General features: G+C 36.9%; 1 protein-coding gene across 2 annotated transcripts in view; it reads right to left on the bottom strand.

Moving 5' to 3' along the window:
• Positions 1–17,477, bottom strand: part of lrrc75ba (leucine rich repeat containing 75Ba) — a 41,220-nt gene that overhangs the window by 13,958 nt on the left and 9,785 nt on the right. For both annotated transcript variants that reach the window (XM_051904291.1, XM_051904290.1), the window contains exons 2-3: positions 16,621–16,749; positions 12,960–13,072 (exon numbers count right to left, since the gene is read on the bottom strand). In XM_051904291.1, coding sequence (XP_051760251.1) covers positions 12,960–13,072; positions 16,621–16,749 — 242 coding nt within the window. The remainder of the gene's footprint in view (positions 1–12,959; positions 13,073–16,620; positions 16,750–17,477) is intronic.

The raw sequence follows: 17,477 nt of genomic DNA on the forward strand, positions 1-17,477 counted from the left end.
GATTCAAGCCTCAGTCCATTTTGTTTTTGCAGAGTCATCAATGATGCAAAATACCTCCATTACTAATTCTAGCCTAAAGGTACATTCCTCCTCTTCTCTGGTTCTCTTTCACTGAAAACCCTGCTGGACTACCATACCATAATCCAATAATACATTTTTACTGCCAGTTGATTTAAAAATGTATCAAATTGAACATGACATCTCATATATCAATATTTGCCAAGAAACCACCAAAACGAATGGCCTCAAAAGGTATTATATTATTTTGGCAGATGAGTAAATCATTGAATTGAATTACAAAACATGTCTTATTTTCCACATGCACACACTGCATTATTTATTACATTAAACTGATAGCCCTACTAACTATATAACAATTACAGAGCTAAAAAGGAATATTTCCATATTTCCTTTGATGTTTTATTATTCTGACACCTGTGGAAATGAGAATTTACTGGGGAAAGTAAAAAATCTTTTCTGCTTTACTGGCATACTACAATCAGTAATCAGGCTCTCCTCGTTCTCACATTCTAAATTGCTTAATTTAAGGTATGAAATCAAGTCACTTCAATCTGATTTTGTTCACAAATGTTTAAAAAGAAGCAAGCAGCATAGCATAGTATCTCCTAATTGTGAACAGATTGTTCATTAAAAAGCAAATATGCAAATCTGAACACTGAACACAAAAATGTATTCTTGCATTACTGCAGAATCCTACCTTTAATATGAATTTCTCATTCAGTGATCTGTCTAAATGAACAAAGAAATAATGGAAGTCACGTCTAATATGCTAATCAGAGGCACAAGAAACCAACTAACTGCTTCAAACCAGCTGCAGATTGCATCTTTAACAGCTGTTTGACTTTATGGTAAGGCATATATGCATAGAGTCAAGCTCTACTTTCTCACAGCCTAATCTGACAGACTTTTTCTAGAAATTGTTCTGCTTTGACAGTGAAAAGACCTACACAGTTGTATTGCAGTCGAGCATGACAAGAAGCTAGCATTGAGATCCTATGATCATTAGTGAGTTTTGTGGGTAGTTGTCACGACTCTTTGCATTCCCATGAAATTCTGTGCTAAAAGGGCAAATTTAAATCAGAGTAAAAAATCTTTCTGTCAGCTTGATAAAGGGAGTATCTTTCATCAGTTCCAAAGATCTGTACATGTTGAAATGTTCTATATATGAAAAAGAGCCCTTCTGCCACAAAAATATACAAAAACACATAAACTTGCTTTATGAATGTATTTACATGAAATATAAGTTATATTTGTAAGTGGTTTAAAATAATAAATTATGTAGTGTTTACTTACACCAAGTGCAAATAGCCCACCTTGATGGCAGAGGCTATTTACACAAACTCCACCCACCATTGTCTGATTGAGCCAGACAAAATTACAAAAGAAATCTCTGTAATAACAGGATCAGTGACATGGAGAGTTCAACCTGAGTTTGAATCCAAACTCTTTCTTCTCCCTTTTCCCATTGCATATCAGCTCATAGATTTTTTTAAATAAAAATATTTTTAAAAAAGTGGAAATAAAGTGTCTAACGGGTATTAAATAGTGTGAATAAAGTGTTTAACGGGTAGGGTTAGGGTTAGGGGTAGGTGTAGGAGAGGGCTTTAGGGACAGGAACAATGTTCTAATAGGGCAGCATCTATTTATGATTTTAATAAATATAATAACCAGTATCGGGGGTAAAGGTGATGATACACTGGCCAACTTTTTGAGCAATGTTTCCAAACGATATTGCTTGGGCACTTTCCCATTGAGAATGGGCAACAAATTTTGATGTAAAGTATTCAGATAGAAATTTGATGCCCATTCTTAATGGGAAAGTGCCCAAGCAATATCGTTTGGCATCATTGCCCGGCAATATTGCTCAAAAAGTTTCCCATTGTATCATCACCTTAACACATTACAAGTAACTTGTAACGTAATCAGATTACTTTTTTCATGTAACTAGTAAAGTAATGCATGCTTTTTCAATTTACAACAAAACATCTAAGTTACTTTTTCAAATAGGTAACGCAAGTTTTTTTGTTTACATTTATTGACTGACAGCTCCTGTCACCATGTCGAGAGAAATAAGAGTAAGTGCAGAAGCGTTGTGTGCGCTGTGTAAACATGATGGTTATTGTAGTTCTAGACTAAATGTGAACATGCATTTACTCATCTCACTTGCACGAAAACATTCAGTCTTCCTCAAAATTAATAAAAACTGACATTTTTTTAATGCAAACCTGTAATAATAAAATATATTAAATTACACAAATATACTTCATGTATTCAATCTCACTTTAATCAATGTTTTTGCTGCTGACCTTCAATGATCCAATTCGACCATACTAATAAGTAAAAATTACTTTCGATTAGATTTAGAAATAAGAGTGTTGAACTTCCTTCTCCTGTATCCTATTCTTCTTTAATCCAGAATGGCAGCTGAAAGGTTAGTTTGAGCTGCGCCCTCTACTGTACAGGCATAAACATGCATTTCATTCAGCCTGAGGCTTTTTTGACACTTTTGGTGTGAAAGAGCCTTAACATTTGCCAAAAATAGAACTTTTTTGTTGTTATTAAAAAACAAACAAGCACAGCCCAGCCCTGGTGAGAAAAAGTAACGCAAAAGTAATGTAACGCATTACTTTCCATAACAAGTAACTAAGTAATGCAATTAGTTACTTTTTTAAGGAAGTAACACAATATTGTAACGCATTACTTTTAAAAGTAACTTTCCCCAACACTGATAATAACATACACTGAATATGTTGTTGTTATTATTGCATACTGTTTTATAATGTACTACAATACACTGAGGTGCTTAGTGTAAATAGCATCTATATCTATTTGCACTTAGTGTAAATAGCATCTGCCAATAAATTACTTTTGCACTTCAAAAAAGCTTGGGGTCAGCAAGTGTTTAAGTAAATGAATACTTTTAATCAGCAAGGATGCATTAAATTGATCAAAAGTGACAGTAAAGACATTTATAATGTTTCAAAAGATTTCTACTTCAAATAAATGCTGTTCTTTTGAACTTTCAGAAGAAAAAAAAAAAGAACTTTGAATATTGAAAAAAATAAATGTTTCTTGAGCATCAAATCAGCATATTATGATTTCTGAAGGATCATGTGACATGAGTAATGCTGAAAATTAAATTTTGCCATCACAGGAATAAATTACATTTTAAAATATATTACAATAGAAAACAGTTGTAACTATAAAATGTAACAATATTTTTAAAAAATGTTTTTACTGTATTTTTGAATCAAATAAATACAGCCTTGGTGAGCAAAAAAGACATCTTTCAAAAGCATTAAAAAAATTTACCAACCCCAAACATTTGAATGGTACTAGTGTATTAAGGACATCATTTACAGTGAGTTTTTGTCCCCACCAATTTATAGTCAAGCATCTGGCACTGGGATGAATAGGTACGCTAACAGATAACTTTACATATTATAGGTGTCCCTGGTGTGTGTATGTTGTTTGTCTGACTATGCTGACAGTCTAAAAATAGGACAAAAGATATCAAAAGTCTTCCATCAAAAAACGAACATGATTGTGAGTGTGATTATTTAGAAAAACCCAAACACAAGTAGTAAAGCCGGTTTTCAGGGGCCTGTTCTTCATCCCTGAATGGGTCTGAAAGGCTTTGTGAGGTGAGAGATGATGCAGAGGATACTGAAAGCTAAAAACCAATCAAGCAGAATGAGTGACAGAGAAAAGGAAGACAAGTGCTACAAAGACAGGCCTCCCACCGCCGTTGGCATGGCAATAGCTGTTTTCTACCTGAGTGGATGCTTTCACACCTTTGATCAGCGTGAGATTCAGACTCACACCCGCCTCCAGGAGCAGATGCTGGTCTGTCTTTCTATGAAGGCCTGCAAATAACACTAACACATCATAGCCTTAACTGAGCACAGGTATACAACACAGAAGTAGAAACACTGCCAATTACATGCCATTTGAGAAGAGAATCACCAATCGCTAAAATTACAAATACGGGTTTGAACCAACATGAGGATGAATAACTGATGACAGAATTGTCATTTGTTTGTGTAAACTAATCATTAAAATCTCTGGGATCTCAGATTTACTGCTGAGAAATAAACCCTAGTAATCTTGTATGTGTCTCCACTAGAGCTTCATAAACTGCTTATATTTGCCAACATGCCAATTCGTAATCAAAACCAGACATTGCAACAGGAACTCAAACATTGCTTATCTAATTCTTCCAAAACCAGATTATCTAGACTATGCAGTTCACATTAAGTTTATAGCTTGAAATTTTTGGGAAACAATTGTTATATATATTAGGAGTATAATTTTGCTTGGCTACAGTGCAAAGAAAGAACATGTAGCCTTTCCGCATACATTGACAATTTCACGACCCAGCCAAATGGTTACATTAATAAATGAACAAACAATCAGTAAGCTGCAATCTGTTATTATGCTAGTCCCTAATTATAAATCAAGTAGGACCATTGGGTGAATGTCAAGTCACATAATTAATATTCATGAGCTCACAAGTTTAGTGCCCTCTCTTATTCTCTTATTTCATGGTGTCTATGCCTTTATTATGGAAACTTTCTAGTTTTGCTGGTTTGCTCTCTTAGGCTATATGTCTACTAGTCTCAGACTCAGATGTCACGCCCACGGACTGTTGGCTGAATATCTGATGCATATGGCATTTATCTGGAAACACTTCAGGATTTTCAAACTCGTCATCTGGTTGGTTGAATTCTACAGGACGTTCGGGAGACGTGTGTGTTGCGTTCTTTAATGGTCCGCCGGGAAACAAATTCCGTGACGCTGAACCCCCTCGTGGAAGAAGAACGCCATTGTGTTTACAACTGTGACAATGAGTGCTTACCAGGATCAACTAAACGCTGGATTTTCAAAAGTACACTATATTGCCAAAAGTATTGGGACACCCCTCCAAATCATTGAATTCAGGTGTTCCAATCACTTCCATGGCCACAGGTGTATAAAATCAAGCACCTAGGCATGCAGACTGCTTCTACAAACATTTGTGAAAGAATGGGTCACTCTCAGGAGCTCAGTGAATTCAAGCGTGGTACCGTGATAGGTTGCCACCTGTGCAATAAGTCCAATCGTGAAATTTCCTCACTACTAAATATTTCATGGTCAACTGTTAGTGGTATCATAACAAAGTGGAAGCAATTCGGAACAACAGCAACAGTAACAATAACAGTAACAGTACAATAACTACAGACCTCCAAACTTTGTGTGGCCTTCAGATTAGCTCAAGAACAGTGCGTAGAGAGCTTCATGGAATGGGTTTCCATGCCGAGCAGCTGCATCCAAGCCTTACATCACCAAGTGCAATGCAAAGCGTCAGATGCAGTGGTGTAAAGCACGCCGCCACTGGACTCTAGAGCAGTGGAGACGTGTTCTCTGGAGTGACGAATCACGCTTCTCTGTCTGGCAATCCGATGGACGAGTCTGGGTTTGGCGGTTGCCAGGAGAACGGTACTTGCCTGACTGCATTGTGCCAAGTGTAAAGTTTGGTGGAGGGGGGATTATGGTGTGGGGTTGTTTTTCAGGGGTTTGGCTTGGCCCCTTAGTTCCAGTGAAAGGAACTCTTAATGCTTTAGCATACCAAGACATTTTGGACAATTTCATGCTCCCAACTTTGTGGGAACAGTTTAGGGATGGCCCCTACCTGTTCCAACATGACTGCGCACCAGTGCACAAATCAAGGTCCATAAAGACATGGATGAGTGAGTTTGGTGTGGAGGAGCTTGACTGGCTGCTCAGAGTCCTGACCTCAACCCGATAGAACACCTTTGGGATGAATTAGAGCGGAGACTGCGAGCCAGGCCTTCTCGCCAACATCAGTGCCTGACCTCAGAAATGCGCTTCTAGAAGAATGGTCCCATAAACACACTCCTAAACCTTGTGGAAAGCCTTCCCAGAAGAGTTGAAACTGTTATAGCTGCAAAGGGTGGGCCAACTCCATATTAAACCCTACGGATTAAGAATGGGATGTCAATAAAGTTCATGTGCACGTAAAGGCAGACATCCCAAAACTTTTGGCAATATAGTGTATGTGAAGTTCACGGCTCCATTGTTGCAGTAAACTTGCACAATGTTCTCGAATGAATAGTTTATTAGATGCACACCGGTCTGTTATAGTAGGGACATCGACTTTACATTTTCACGCCCCTAAACATGATGCAGAACCAAACGAATTATGATTGAATGCGTTACATGTCAGTCAAATGTCCTCTTGGGCGGTCCTTGGCCAATGAAAGCTGCAATAGAGTCCAGACCTTCTGCCATCAGTCTGAAGGTACGGCTACACAAGACTATACATCTACAAACATTTAAAGTCTTTTTCTCTGAAAAGTGAGCTTTTTGAAGACGCTCTTTTAAGTATTGTAAATTTTAAAATGGCATTTTTGTGTTGTAGTGTGGACTGTGAAAATGGAGGTATTTGAAAACTATGATGCATGTTTAGTCATGTGACACATATTGTACCAATTGATATTTAAGTTTATACTAGTATACATGTGCTAGTCCAACGCAATCTCACAGCAATTCGTACGCATTTTATGAGGTGGCTAATTCATACAAATTCATACAACCTCACTTGTACGTTTTCGTACTATTTGTCTACACCCCAGTGATGGGTAGGTTTAGGGGCGGGGTTAGGGGTGGTCCTACTGGTGACACTTTTTGAAAAATCGTACGAACTAGCCACCTCGTAAAATACGTATGAATTGCCACAAGATCAGGATGGTTATTTACATTCAAAGTGTTGCTAAAGATACATGTTACTTCTTCAAATTACATTACTGCAAGGTCGAAATTTCCTCGCAATTGCTCTCCGGCAGCAAAACAAGAGAACAGTTGAGTTTTAGACCATACATGGCATGGCGATTGAGTGCCACCTGAACGCACCAGTAAGTGGTGAGATATTTTGCTAATAAAGTGATCATGCCAGAAGAATAGCGTGAGAACGTTTTTATATTTGGCCTTTCGGTATCATTTTAGTGAGCTTTTATTACATTTTACACATGCACAGTAAGATGATTCAACATGGACGAGAAATTTTTTGAAAACATTTGAAAACATTTTTCAACATTCATAGAATGATTTCTGAAGGATCATGTAATACTGATTGTAAGGATATTTCAAAAAAATTACTGTTTTCTCTATATTTTTGATCAAATAAATGCAGCCTTAATGAGTATAAATTAAAAAGCTTAAAAAAATTAAAGATCATTAAAAATCTTTTGAATGGTAGTGTAGGTAATTTAAATAACTCAGATTCGTCACTGTATTCATGCATCAATGTCTGTGATCAATTACAATCATCAGCCACTGCAAAAACACGTTGCAAGTATAAAATGTTGATGCAAGGGTATAGAATTAATCGCGCATCTCTAATATATGTGAAAGCAAAAATAATACATCAAGCCGACCGACAGATTGTGTTTGTGTATGTCTGATCATGCATGTGTGCTGTCTGGTAAAATCAGACTGTCCATATAGTTGTTGTCGACAGTCGCTTTACACTGCCAATCAAAGATATGAGGTTTCAGAATGATGGTCCTCTCTCATGCAGATTCCCCATAATACCTGTCTTACACTCTTGATCACGCTGCAAGAAACCACACACAAAAGAACCGGCACAATATGAAATCCTGCTTCTTTCATCACCACTTGGATCTCTCTCTTCCTCCCTCCATCCGTTTTGCATTATCAGATAGTTTTGCTCCATTTTTCCTATCATGCAACACCCTGACATTACATTAATCATTTCCCCACTGTATAATTACATTATCTTCAGTCACCATCCACGCAAGTTAAACCCCAGTCTGAGGATGTCTCTACAAGAGAGGAGCAAACTAATGCAGATCCATCAAAAGTGAACAGACACATATAAATCTGTCAATTCAAATATAGCCAACGTTCTTTCTCATTTCGTTTTTCATTTCCATGTAAATGGAGCTGGATTACAGTGTTATGGCACCTAATAGGACCAGCATGCATTCATAAAATGAAAAATAGTGGATGAGGAGGCACACGTATGACGTAACCTATATAATAACTCAATAAATATTCTCTGAAAACAGTCAGAGATGTCTTAATATCATATGCAATTTTGCTTCTCAAGTAAATGCATCTGGTTTTATATTTATTTTTAGGTATCGTACTGGAAAAAAGAGAAAAATATTGATTGAGAAATTATTTTTTGAGGTTCTCTTTGTGTCATTTTGTCTAGTCCTTTGCTCTAAGGCCATACACTCTTTCTTAATTACACTCTTTTGAAAAGCATGTTCCTCAGTCTGTGCCTGGTTTCTGTAGTGTAGAGCAGCAAGGACCTGCGGATTCTCTGTTTGTCAGATTGACTTATATGAACACAAAGCTCTAGGGAGAGTATAACAGATCCTCCAAAACAGAGCTCCTGAACCCACACACACACACACACACACACACACTGCAGAGCAATCTTGTCAGAATCTCTCATCACACAGAAGGTTGGCACCACTACCAATAAAGGCAAATTAGATGAACACACACACACATACACAGGTTTGTTTTGCTATCTTAGTGAGGACATTCCATAGGCGTAAAGGTTTTTATACTGTACAAACTGTACATTCTATCCCCCTACACTACTCCTACTCCTAAACCTACCCATCACAGAAAACATTCTGCATTTTTACATTTTTAATAAAACATTTTTTAGTATGTTTTTAAAGCTATTTTATATATGAGGACTCATGAAATGTCATAATACCAGTGTAATACCCATGCCATTATACAAATTTGTGTCCTCATAAATCACAAAAACGCACACATACACACACACACACACACACACACACACACACACACACACACACACACACACACACACACCAAAAGAACCACGGTAGTATAATACCTTGTTTTTGGACATATATGACCATAATAGCATGTTTTTTAACATGTACCATTGTATTCTTTGAAATAGCTTGGAGTACCATGTAAATAATATTGCACATGCATATATTAATCATGGAGTACCATTGTAAGCTCACATATATAAGTACCTGGTATTACACTGTAAAAAATCTAAATAAGTATCAGTTTTTCCAGGTAAAAAAAAAAAAAAAAAAACAATAAAAAAAAACATTTAAGATACATTTGCATGAAAAGTATAATTGTGAAAGATAATACTTTTTCAGAGACTTATTTTTAATAATAATATAATATATATATTAATAATACAATATAATATAATATAATATAACCCCATTATGAAACAAACAAACAAAAAAAAAACAGTTTGCCTTTTTCTTACAGTTTTTTTTTCTTGGTATAAGAAAAATAAACTTAATTTTAAAAAACTTCAAATTTTTAACTTCAAATCAAGTCCAATCAATTTTTCTTCTCAAGTAAATTTATCTTGTTTTAAGGATTTTTAGATATTTCACAGTATTTTTATAATATCTTATATTACTGCACAAAAAATATTAATAAAGTCAAATATTTGTGCCATTGAACCATTTGATAGCATCACTGAACCACTGGAACCTCCACATTATTTATTTTTTTATAAGGGATATGACCTTGTTTCAAAATTACCAGTACAGTTACAGATGCTTATGGTTAGCGATCCTGCATAATACGCGAGTATGTATTAGTGTGAAAATACCCCCCTCTCTCTATCTCTCTCTCTCTCTCTCTCTCTCATCCACTTTCTGCTTTTTCCTCCCCTGAGAGCCTAAAGGTAATGGAGCAGGGCAGCATGGTTAATTCAGTATGTGGAAAAACTGTATTGAGCAGAGGCAATGGATTCAGGGTGCACGTAATGGCCATGTGGGTGGTACACATACATTTATTCACTTTTCAACAAGCACACAAATATGCAAAATATATTCTGCAACCATTGACTGGTGCTTGTATAACACACTGCAAACTGGTTGCTCTAATTAATTTAATTAATCAGGTGAAGTGAACAGATTTATGTTGGATAACTAAGGTTCGGAAGAATTACACACCCAAGTCACAAAGGTTTATGGCTCTCTCTTCAGACAGCACTTCCCAGATCCAGCAGCAGTGCTGTTAAAAAGACTCTACTAATCAATAGCAGAGATGAAGGGGGGCTGAGATTAATGGGCCAGTGCTGGCAGGCCAAACAAGCTCTAATTTGTTATACTCATCTATAATCACACTGTCTGAAACTGCTACCAGATTTCTGTTCAATAACTCATGGAACAGATCTGTAGTTTATGCAAATTTTAGAAGATTTCCAAGGTCTTAAAATGAAAGGAAATAGAAAGCTGATGTGGACCAGTGTTATCTAAAACTAAAACTATTAAACTATCAAAATAATTTTATTATGAATAAAATTATTGGGAATGGAAATAAAGCTGAAATAACAAACTATAAATATTAGATGTAAACTTAAATTTAAAGTTAATGTAGAAATAAATATGAATTGTTACCTTGCCAACTAACTGAAATAAAATATGTTTAAATACTAAAATTACTAAAACTAAAACAAAAAAATTAAAGCTAAACATATAAACATATTTGCAACAATTAATTAATTAAATGCATTTTTCACATTTCATATAATACTTGAGTGAGATAAAGGTAAACATATTTTATATTATATTCATATTATAGAAATATAAACCTAACCATATAATATAATATAATACAATATAATATAATATAATATAATATAATCCAACATTACAAATATAATATAATATAATTGTCACGTTAAGTTCTTGTTTTGATTTGTTTCTCATTGTTTTCTGTTCCATTTGTTCTGTTTTCCCGCTCTTTATTAGTTACTGGATTTTGACTGTTCTGTTTTTCCCTTGATTACTTCCTGCATGTATAAGCCCTTTGTTTCCTTTGTTCAGTGTATGTTAATGTTGTATGTGGTTGTATTATAGTTCCTGAGATCTCCTGTGTTTTTCTGAGTTATATTGTATCAAAGAATTTTCTGTAATATCCTTATCGTTGTGCATTTCATTGCAGCCACTGAACTCGTGACAGAAGAACAAACCTTTGATTAGATTTATTTTTGCAGTGTATTTTCCTTTTTTTTCTCCTCACTATGGACCTACCCACCGTCCAACTGCTCTGCCTCGAGCAGAAGGACCTTTCCCTGGAGATCCACACCAGAGATTTTTTGGATTTGGCGTACCTAACTCGCTATCTGGAACACACACCAAAGCACGCCTCCTAGGGTACAGTCCTCGAGAGGATTTTGCTGCTTTTCCGGAGTGGGTTCTGGTGAACAATGGATCAGTGTTCACCATCGGCCTCGCGGAGGACATCACCTGCCCTACTCCGGACCCAGAGCCCAGCCAGCCATCACCCCACTGCACCGATTCGACACCAGAGCCCACCGCAGATGGAGGGTTTGAGCCTGCCGCGATGTATGAACCAGCGCCAGAGAAAAGGATTGAGCCAACCATCATCCCGAGCCCCACAGTGAGTCTGACTAGGTGCATGAGCCGGCAACATCGTGTGCCATCATGGGAGTATTAGTGGAGTACAAGGGAATGGATGAAGATCCCACCCACACTCCCACTACTGAGGGTGAGCTGCTGCTGATCTCTGGAGATTGTGTATTGTAAGAGGATGTTTGCATGTATCTCCTGTCCTCGCTGGTCTCGTCCAGTTCAAAATCTCCTGTGCTCCTGCTGGTTCCGCCCTGTTCTTATGTCTCCAGACTTCCTGCCCAGCCCCTCTCTCCTACATCCTTGTCCAATAACAGCAAATTTCTCAACCCTGCCTCCACTGTTTCCCTTCAGCCCCTCGGCTCCTTCTCTGACACCACTATACTGTGTGGATTTGCCTCAGGTCTTCCAGTATCCAGCTCTGCCCAGTCAAGAGGACCCCCCCCACCTCCAGTTTCAGACGCTGATCCTGTCACTCCACCTCGGCCCGTCGACCTGTCGGCTTCACCTTGGCTACTCTTTCCCTCTGATCCACCAAGGACCATCACCCTTACTGGTCCACTGGGCTCCCTCATCCCTCCGGCTCTGCCTTGATCAGACGTCACTCTGCCAGCACCACAGACTTATGGGTCTTCAGCTCCACCTGGCTGCCTTACTTCCGGCTTCGCAGTCTTCTGGCACCCTGGCTCCAACTCAGATGCTTGTCACTGCAGCTCCGCCTCAGCCTTCAGAACCATCGGTGTCGCCCGGTCCCGTCTACTCTCCGTCTTCGCCTTCGGCTCCACTTCCATCGGCCTTGTCTTCACCAGTCATCCCCCTGGAGTCGATAGCCAAGTCCCCACCATGGCTCTTCCTTCCCTCGACTCCGCTGTGGGCCATCGTCCTGGCTGTGCTCTGGGTCCATGCCTGGCTACTCTGCTCCTGGCTCCTCCCTGGTTCCTCCCACCGTCATCTCCGCCTGTGTCCTACACTTTGCCAGCTCCTTGTCCGCCTCCAGAGCCCCCACCCTTCCTCCCCAGTAAGACTGTCATTAATGATTGAGGACGAGCCTTTGCGGAGGGGGGGAGTAATGTCACGTTTAGGTCTTGTTTTGGTTTGTTTCTCATTGTTTCCTGTTCCCTTTCTTCTATTTTCCTGCTCTTCATTAATTACTACGGATTTTGATTAGTCATTTACACCTGTTCTTCTTTTCCCTTGATTACTCCAAGTGTTTATAAGTCCTTAGTTTCCTTTGTTCGGTCTCATTTATGTTAATGTTGTATGTGGTTGTATTCTAATTCCTGAGATCTCCTGCATTTTTCAGAGCTATGTTGTATTAAAGAGTTTTCTGTTATATCCATATCGTTGTGCACTTCATTGAAGCCACTCAACCCGTGACAATAATATAATATTAGCTGGAGTAAATACTATATCTGTTTTAGCATTAATGATGAGGGATGGAATTGAATAATTTAATCCATATCAGCACATTCTGATGTTTAGATGGCATATAAAACAGGGAAAGTTTCTCACCAGGCCTGGGCCTTTCGCCGTGTCATACTTTTTCTAAGCCACTTGGAGTGAGGGGTCAGGTGGTAGATGAGCTGTCTGCAGATTTTATCAGTTGACTTCAGCGTCTCCAAGTCCTGAAAGAATAGGAAGGCACAATAAGAATGAAAAAATAATCATTTGATTAAACTTGACAAGATAAATGTGGCGCCTGCAGCATGAAGTTCTCATTTTCTGCAAGTAAACAAAATAACTCACTACATAAGGAGCAGATCAGGGCACTTTCATATTGCAATCTTTTTTTCTGAAGTTTTTAAGATCTAAATTTAGATTTGGACAAAAATACATCAAAAATTAATCTTCTCGAGACTTAAAACAGTAATCTCCTCTGATATATAATCCAGATCGGCTTTGTGTCATTTTTTTGTCTTGTGGTTTTACAAAGATAGCCGTCTGAAGCTTTGAATCATTAAACACTTTCAATGTGTACCAGCCAAATCAGACTAATTCCTCAGATACAGATCAGCGAAAGACAAGACCAAACAAAATTATTCAAGATGATTAATTCAAATCATCTTTAAATGAATTAGCTTTTTTTGGCAGGTCAATCTGTCTCTGTCTGTGCTGTCTTGTACAAGTATTCTCAGCATAAGAGAGCTGTCACTGAATGTGTGACACTTTTGTGCCTTTAAACTTAAATTACAAAACTCGTCGATTTTAATTTCAGAGAAAGTTTTTATTCACATCTATACAATGTCATCTGAACACATATTGAAGTTTGAACAGTGGCAGTATGGTTGTTGTAGTTAACTTTACCCATGATCACACAGGACCGGAGCATGGTCGCATAGATGACACAATTTGTTAACCCCAGAATTAAAAAGTACAAACTGTATTACTGTGGATCGCTGCTGTGGTTTTTGATGTCACAATACAGCCAGAATTTCACTGCAGTGTTGCCTTCTATTAATAATTTGCACCCTGCTTAGATGGAAATCTCTGGACCTCCCACTGGCACAAGCGAGGTGATGGTTTCACATTTAGTGATGCAAACCTGGTAAGAACGCACTGACTGTAGGAGGTGGAATAAATCATGTCATCAAATATTTATGCTGGACCAGGTGTGATGTTAAACCAACGCCATTTAATACCCTTGTGAAACCAATGCCCTTAACTTTTCCTCTTTGTAACGTAAAATGCAAAAAGCTGAGGAGCAAATTCAATTCACAGTCTGACAATTTTAGTCTGTAATATTTAGACTGCAAACCAGCTTAAAGTGGACACTAAATGTGATTTTAAAAAGTACTGTGCACTCAAATGAAGTCATCGTTATTGTTTTCTGCTCAAAAGCAGATCGTTTTATGCAAATGAGGCTTATTATATACACCATATTTACAAAAGTTAGTCTGGCAACAATTAATGTTTTATTTCCACCTGTGGAATTTAGTGATCATTTTTTTTAAATGATTATATGATGGAAAAGAGCATTATAATTGGGCATACATTATACATCTGTGGTGCAGACAGTCACAATTTTGCCCACAGCCCTAGTAAAGTATGGCAGATTGTGATGGTATATTGTATTGAGGACCACATAAGAAAAAGAAAATCATGCTTTGGTTCCTCATAATTATGACATAAGTCAAAATTATGATAAAAAGTCATAATTATCCAAAAAAAAAAAGGACTTTATATGTAATAATTATGACTTTTTTAGTATCTCAGAATATTTTGTCATAATTTTGTCTTTTAGTCATAATTATGACTTTTTATGTCATTACTATGACCTCAGAGACTAGTCCTTAGACACAAATCAATGAAAGACAATACCAAACAAAAAAAAAAATGTCAAGATGATTAATTCAAATTATCAAAAACAAATTAGCCTTTTTGGGAAGTCAATCTTACTCTGTGCTGCCTTGTAATATTCTCGATAAAGTTTAATAATGTGACTTAGTATCTTATGATTTTTAATTTTCTGTCTTTTATCACACAATTATGATTTGGTATGTCATAATTTGGACTTTTTGTGTCATTATAACTGTCTTTATTTCGACATTTCATCTAATAATTGTGACTTAGTATCTCATAATTTCAACTTTGTCATTATTTTGACATTTATCTCATAATTGTGACTTAGTATCTCATAATTTCAACATTTTTATCATAATTTTTTACTTTTGTCAATTTTGACTTCTTATCTATTGATTTTGATGTTATCTCATAATTATAACTTGGTATGTCATAATTTAGTCTTTTTACCTTACAATTATGATGGTATGTCATAATTTGGACTTTTTGTGTCATTATAACTTTGTCTTTATTTAGAAATTTAACTAATTTTAACATTTTTATTATAATTTTTTAGTTTTTGCCAATTTTGTCTTCTTATCTATTGATTTTGATCTCATAATTATAACTTATGTCATAATTTCATCTTTTTATCCTATAATTATGACGTAGTATGTCATAATTTTCACTTATGTCATAATTACGATTTATCAAAGAATTATCTTTTTCTTATGTGGCTAAAATGGGCTTTCACAGTATTGTATCCTGTGAAGTGGCATCATGCAAAGGTGTCCAGCACAATTATTTGTCCGTTTCTGTATCATTACCTGATTTGCATAATTCCTTTAGTGAACTTGGTATCAGTGGGCACAATTCCCACCTAAATGTCTGCCACACTTACAGCCTTTTTCTGGCATCATCTTTCTAATACATTGAAATTCAGCCACTGTCACTTGCAGAGCGGGTCAGGTTGAAGCGTGCTGTTTCCTAGTGACAGATTCCTTACAGTCCTATAGTCTATACCGAGTATCACACTGAGCTTGCTGAGTCTTTAGATGAGAATGTACCCTATGACTCTGACAGAAGCACAGCAAGATCTCCATCTAATTTAATGTATCTAGTCCTATACCCAGCAGCAGCCTCAGGGTTGTGCAAATATATTAATCATTAGTAGAACAAGAAAAATCTGCGTAATATTATAGACAATCTTTAATGGACAAAAATATGAGATAAGCAAGCAGACATTAGTTTTCATCAGACTGCTAGTTTCTGGTGTGCCCTGCAGCTGGTATGGCTTACAAATCAAGACTTCAGCAGGAAAAGGGAAATCAGTCTCAGAATGCCCTGTGGTGCTGATTCAAAGATCCTGGATAGCTGTTGGGCTGACTTAAGGCGCACTGACGCTTTGCTGATCTTCAATCATATCATACTTTCAGCATATCAGCAAATTCAGACACAGTGCCTCAGACAACACTCTGAAAATATTTCAGAGAATTTATTCATTTTAGGAATGGTTGTGACGCAAGGTATTAAAAAGGCAGCAATAGACTGTTTAATCTCATCCATTTTGAGTTTATCAAGACTTGAGCTTGAAAGTTTAAGGAATCAAGTCTTTATGATTTGATTGAACAGACTCACCTAACCTTCTGCAATGCAGACTAGGTTATAAATAAAAACACAAAGAAACACAAATTAGATGCCTTAGTTATCGCTCCCTGTCTTGTCTTGTACTGCAATTGTGAGCCATGTGTGGATTACAAAATTGTTTGTGAGCTCCATTTAATGGCTGCAGTAAATCAGTACACTATATGCAAACACATTTCTTTTCATTTACTCTAAGAAGCAATCAACAAAGCGAAGAAATTACATGCTCAGGTGAAACTGAATGACTCACCTTCTTTGGGCACTGCATGTCTCTAGCCAGACTCAGCAGGAGCTCATGAGATATGGGGTCCACCAGGTTAAGGAATGATGCGTTCTTATAGAGGATATCATTGAGTGACGTACCCTCTAATCCCAAGTCCTGAAAAAGAAAAAAACATCAATAGAGCACATATTATCAGTCACTCACTCAAGATGTCTTTTTCTGGGAGTTTCATTATGTAATGCTTCTGAATTACGTACAAAACTATATCTAGGTAACACTTTAGTTTAGAGTCCAAATCTCACTTGCTTATTAACATGCATATTACTAGGATATTGGCTGTTCATTAGTACTTCTAAAGCACATATCAATGCCTTATTCTGAATGACCATATTCTACATCCCTAAATCCTACCCAATACCTAAACTTAACAACTAACTACCTTACTAACTATTAACAAGTAGTAATTAGGAGTTTATTGAAGCAAAAGTCATAGTTAATAGTGCGAATTGGACACTAAAAAAAAGTGTGACCTATATATATATATATATTTAAAATGTTTTTTTTTTTTTTTTTTTTTTTAAACATAGCTATCAGTGGCTGATTTTACTGACTTGAAAGATCCACCATTGTGGATTAAATATTACTGATTAATTTAGAACTTCCTCACCTTTTATAATCTTTGTATATTTAGTCTGTATCTAAATTTGTGTTTGACAGCTGTACCTAAAAGTCACCCTGCCCGCCGAGAAAGTCGAGAACATAACTTTCATGTATTATGCAACTTTGATTTACATAGACAAGAATAACTCTAGAATGGCAAGATTGGGGTGTTTCACTGAGACAGAGTGAGAGCCGCAGACTTTCAGTAACAGAGAGGGGATTAT

Source organism: Ctenopharyngodon idella, chromosome 8 (genome assembly GCF_019924925.1).
Source record: "Ctenopharyngodon idella isolate HZGC_01 chromosome 8, HZGC01, whole genome shotgun sequence".
Classification (NCBI taxonomy): domain Eukaryota; kingdom Metazoa; phylum Chordata; class Actinopteri; order Cypriniformes; family Xenocyprididae; genus Ctenopharyngodon; species Ctenopharyngodon idella.